The sequence below is a fragment of the Electrona antarctica genome, assembly GCF_951216825.1.
Source record: "Electrona antarctica genome assembly, chromosome: 4".
In the NCBI taxonomy this organism is placed as follows: domain Eukaryota; kingdom Metazoa; phylum Chordata; class Actinopteri; order Myctophiformes; family Myctophidae; genus Electrona; species Electrona antarctica.
In genome coordinates, this window is record NC_136809.1 from 52,507,944 (window position 1) to 52,509,965 (window position 2,022).

The 2,022-nt window shown below is 43.8% G+C and overlaps 1 protein-coding gene across 1 annotated transcript in view; it reads left to right on the forward strand.

Moving 5' to 3' along the window:
- LOC306922122 (kelch domain-containing protein 3-like) overlaps positions 1 to 140 on the forward strand; it is a gene marked incomplete at both ends in the record, with an annotated part of 1,243 nt that extends 1,103 nt beyond the window's left edge. Inside the window, one exon of the mRNA XM_079499518.1 lies at positions 1 to 140. This exon is cut by the window's left edge and continues 27 nt beyond it. Within this exon, the coding sequence (XP_079355644.1) occupies positions 1 to 140 (140 nt within the window).
- Positions 141 to 2,022: the final 1,882 nt, after the last annotated feature.

The following is a 2,022-nucleotide window of genomic DNA, read 5'->3' on the forward strand; positions in this document are numbered from 1 at the left end:
TCTGCAGCCAGACGGCTCGTGATCTTGCCGGCCGGTGGCTCGGGCTCCTCGCCTCTTCAGCGATGGCGGCACAGATGATGTGCACAGGATCTATGTGGGGCTCCATGGACTCCAAAGGGCAGCACGGGGTACTGAAATAAGCCGTCCAGGGATTGAAAAGGCTGTTTTCGGTTCGTGCCCGGGCTGTGAGGGGCACCTGCCATTATCCTTTAGGCACTATCACTATATTGCAGGGGTTCTCAACCCGTGGGTCGCGACCCCTCGGGGGGTCGCCAAATTATTTGAGGGGGTCCCCAAATTATTTTCCAAAAGAAAAAGGAAAAAAAAAGATTAAAAAAAAAAAAAAATGTTCACGATTTTTCAAAAATAGCAGACCTACAAGCTCGTAGCGCGCCACTCGGTGGCGCGCTATGAGCTTGTAGATCTGCTATTTTTAAATAGCTAAATTATAACAATGCTTAAAACACCAAAAGGGGTTCCCGCCCAAAATGGTTTAAGGTTATTGTAGCAGTCAATTTATATTGGGGGTCGGGAGGGGGCGGGGCGGGGGTCCCGAGACGTTGCCAAAGCATTTTCGGGGGTCCCCGGCCAAAAACGTTGAGAACCCCTGCTATATTGGACTGGCCCAGGGATTATACGATTCTTCAATAATGCCTAATTCGAGCATGTTTTTTTTTACCTCTTCAATCGCCACAAACCGGGCCTCGGGAATGCGATATGGCCTCTGTCTGACAATTTCCCCCCGGCAGGATTTGGATGTAACATGTGTTCTCCCGGTAAGCTAATTGAGAACACGTTGCCAGCGCGACTAAGCAGCTCGTTGACACATTTAGACCTGAGGACGATTCTACAAATGTCTTCAAAAATCCTGACAGTTTTCTGAAAAACCCATGTGTCATCTATGTCAGTGGTTGGTTCTCAAACATTTTCATGTCAAGTACCCCCAAAAATATACATGTAATTGGCCACCGACCCCCCTTCTGAAAATATGTTGTTACAGGGACCCCCCCCCCCCCCCCCCCCCAGAAGCAAAGATTTCCAGTTAAAAATGATCACTCTGAAATAATATATGTATTCAAAGATTTGCACCACATTTTCACAAGTGCCGCGCTATGAGCTTGTAGATCTGATTTCATGATTTCTTCAGAATAATTAGCATGGTAAATCGGACGGCCATTATGCTGGCCTGTATGTCTAACCCACTAGTTTACAGACTCCACTCGGTTTCATATTGGGCCCTTGCCATTTAGCGGGGAATTTCTATTTTAGTTTAGTCATATAGTCTTTGGAATGACACTTAACTTAGTTTTAGTCATATTTGTAGTCACCTGGAATGTTTTCGAGTCTAGTTTTAATCGACTAAGTGTCATACGATTTTAGTCGACTAAATCTGCAGTTCATTTAGTCGACTAAAATTTATTTTGGTGGGCCTTGATGCCGCAATGGCTCATTTTACAGTGTTAGATTGTTAGATTGGCTATTTTCAGCATGCAACCCAGTGTAAAATGACATACTGGATCTCTTGTACATTTTAGTCTAGTTTCTATCTGTTGACGAAATTGTCAATACATTTAGCTTAGTTTTAGTCACCAAAGCTTATAGTTTTCATTTAGTTTCCTTTTTGTTTTCGTCAGTGAAAAAAGGGTAGTCGACGAACATTTTTCGTCTTAGTTTTAGTCGACAAAAACAACAACCCATGGTTACAAAGGTGCAATTGGTTCCGTGTTCTGCGCGCACTCCACGTGCTCGCGCACCATGTTCACCGTGTTCAAGTATTTCATGCAGTCGCGCGACGGCCAAATTAATTAACGGACCCCCCGAAACATTTCGTGCCTGCAGGGACTACTAATAGTAAGGGCATTTTATCAGGTATTTGACCAATCTGGGAACTAAATCGTTACCAAGAAATTTCTTCACCAATGTGTTTCTAAAGGTGTCTAATAACATGTACTAAAAGTTTGAAATTCAACTCCCGTGGGAAATTGAGTTATTAGCATAATATGTGACCATACCCTTAACATC